We start from the raw sequence: 2678 nt of genomic DNA on the forward strand, positions 1-2678 counted from the left end.
CCATATAACTTGTGTGACTAAGCTTACAGTCAGCGTCGTTGTTCTCAGTCGCTAGTCTCTGTCATATCATCGCCAACACTAGACGCCCCACTCCTCGTTCGCGTTCATTCTTCATTTGTCGTGCGACTTGCGGTTCTTCTCATGATCGTCTCTCACAAGTTACTCATACGCTCACTTATTTACTTATTTGCTTATTTGTGTTCGTTGTTGTTGTTATTATTATTATCATTCTTCTTGTTGTTTTTGTTGTTGTTTTGTTTATTTGGCTGATTTGGCTGCCGAAGCAAAGCATACGCTAAGCACTGGCAGATCCAAGAGCCACCAACCAACCAACCAACAAAAACAACAAATTTTTTGAAATTAGTTCTAGTGAGTCTGTGAAAGTGTTTGCGACGATCGACATACTCGCGCTCTGCTCCTTAACTAATAGCGAACAAACAAAATATAAAAAGAAAAAAAATTTATAATAAATTCAAAAAGTATAGTAACAAAAAGAAAAAACCATAAAAAATACAAAATAATCAGCAAGCAATAACGAAAGTTTTTGTAAATTTTATCGTTGTTGTTTTTGTAATTGCTGTTTTTTTTTCGTGGTTGATATACGTTTTGTTTTCTTCTTCTACATTTTTAATTTTATTGTTGTTGTTATTTTTGTACATTATTTTATAAGCTTACAAGACGAACGAGTGTGCTGTGTGTATGGAACAATTGAAAATTTCTAAACAAACGTAGTCGTTGTCGATCAGTTTTACGTAAAAATTTCACTGAATCGGTTTGAATTCGTTAGCGGCAGAAACGCAGAATATAAGAAAAATACAAAAAAAAAATATTCAAAAAAATAATATAAAAAGTACGACGTTAGATTTTAAATTAGTTTTTATTAAAAAAAAAATAAAAATTAAAACTATTAGTTCAAAAAGAATAACGTGTGTTAATAACATTATTTGAAAAATCAAAAAAAAATTCTTAAAAGAGCGTAACAAAAACAGTGCAAAACGCACATTTATAAATCTGTGAGCAAAAACAAAAAAGGAATAAAAATGTCGCACCAGTGCAGTTGTGGTCGTGATTTGAACAATAATTACGTCTCCTATACGAATGCGTACGCAAATGCGAATTCGACCATCGATCGTGAAGCCAATGCAACACTGTCTGGCTCAAAGTCTAATGCGTCATCGAAGTACACCATGAATACGACACGTACTCCTGGTGGACAGACACAGCTAACTGCGAAAGTAATGTTCGGCACTGTGGGCGCCATTAAGGAGCTGCGTGAAAAGGAAAAATCAAGGCATGCCGCTACACGTGCTGGGGAACGCAGAAATTGATACACATCCGATAAGTAGCGATAATTCCGAAGCGCAATGATCCAAAAAAACTGAAAGATGTGAAGATATATAAACGTATTTTAAGGACACATTGGCGAAAGCTACAAAATACCTGGTTTATGTGTGTAGATTCTTTGTGTAGTAGTGCAAAGAAATATTTGCTAACAAATTACGCCTAATTAGCAAATATGAGTGAATGTATGTAAAAAATATTAATAAGAAAAATCAATAAAAAAATGTTAAAATTTGTACAACAACAACTACATAATAGATCTTAAAGCTTTTAGTAGGAATCATGTGTATATATTTTCTAGAATCTGAAATATTATCAATTTACATGTTTCCAGTTTTTTTTATTAATATTATATTACAAATTTTTGAATTTTTATTTGTATGTATGTGTTTAAGGTATTTATTAATTTTAAAATTTTATACAAATATCGAGTATAAAGAATCTTAAACAATTTTATATTTTGTTTAAAAAGGCTTAAATAATTTTCATTTTTTGTGTTTTAGTTTACTTTAATATTGATATAAAAAATATTTAATAATATATAATAATGAATACATTCTCAAAATTTTTTTTTGTTTTTTAATTTATTTAAATAGTAACATAAAAAAAATATTTAATAATTTATAATAATGAAAACATTCTCAAAATTAAATACAAACTCATATATACATGAAATATATATGAAAGTAAAAGTTATTGTAGTGAGGAGATTTTTTTTCCAAAAATTTCTTTATCATGCCACAGAAAAACCTAAACAGTTTTATAGAAAATGAGTAAAAATACTTACTTCATAATTTTCAATTTATTTTACATTTAAAGACAGCTTAAAAACATATCTAAGCAATCACTTTCGATTTTATTTGAATTCCATTACATGTACTAAAATAAACCAAAATAATATATTTAATTTAAAGCTTGAGCAGTTGAATACTACTCATCAATAAATGAACGCATAATTACACATTAATAAAAAAATCAGCAAATCATTTACTAAAATTGATATTGAAAATCTTCTTATTGCCAAGTACTTTCCTTTTGGTATATACTTCACACACAAAATACGTTACATATCAAATTTTCAATAATTAACTTACAGCGTACGGTTTAATATTTGGTACTATCCACTTAAAGTTATTTTGTGCCTCTTACGAATTCTCATAGTACACAAAACAACATCGTTATTATTGCATGTTTTTTCCATTTAATTAAATATTAAAGTAATACAAGCAAGTGTTCAAAAAATAGAAAAATTCAGATTCAGAATCAGAAATTCAGAATCACAGATTCAAACATTTTCGCAGTTAGAATATAAATATAAAGACAAAACCACATAAATA

General features: G+C 28.3%; 1 protein-coding gene across 1 annotated transcript; it reads left to right on the forward strand.

Moving 5' to 3' along the window:
* Positions 1-302: 302 nt before the first annotated feature.
* On the forward strand, positions 303-1619 carry LOC119685452. The gene has a single exon (XM_038099730.1). It carries the CDS (start codon positions 1041-1043, stop codon positions 1326-1328), a length of 288 nt encoding a protein of 95 aa, XP_037955658.1. The 5' UTR covers positions 303-1040; the 3' UTR covers positions 1329-1619.
* The last annotated feature ends 1059 nt before the right edge of the window (positions 1620-2678 follow it).

The sequence above is a fragment of the Teleopsis dalmanni genome, chromosome 2, assembly GCF_002237135.1.
Source record: "Teleopsis dalmanni isolate 2A chromosome 2, ASM223713v2, whole genome shotgun sequence".
In the NCBI taxonomy this organism is placed as follows: domain Eukaryota; kingdom Metazoa; phylum Arthropoda; class Insecta; order Diptera; family Diopsidae; genus Teleopsis; species Teleopsis dalmanni.

Coding starts and splice junctions, on each gene's coding strand:
- LOC119685452 (XM_038099730.1), top strand. CDS start 1,041: ATGTCGCACCAGTGCAGTTGTGGTCGTGATTTGAACAATAATTACGTC.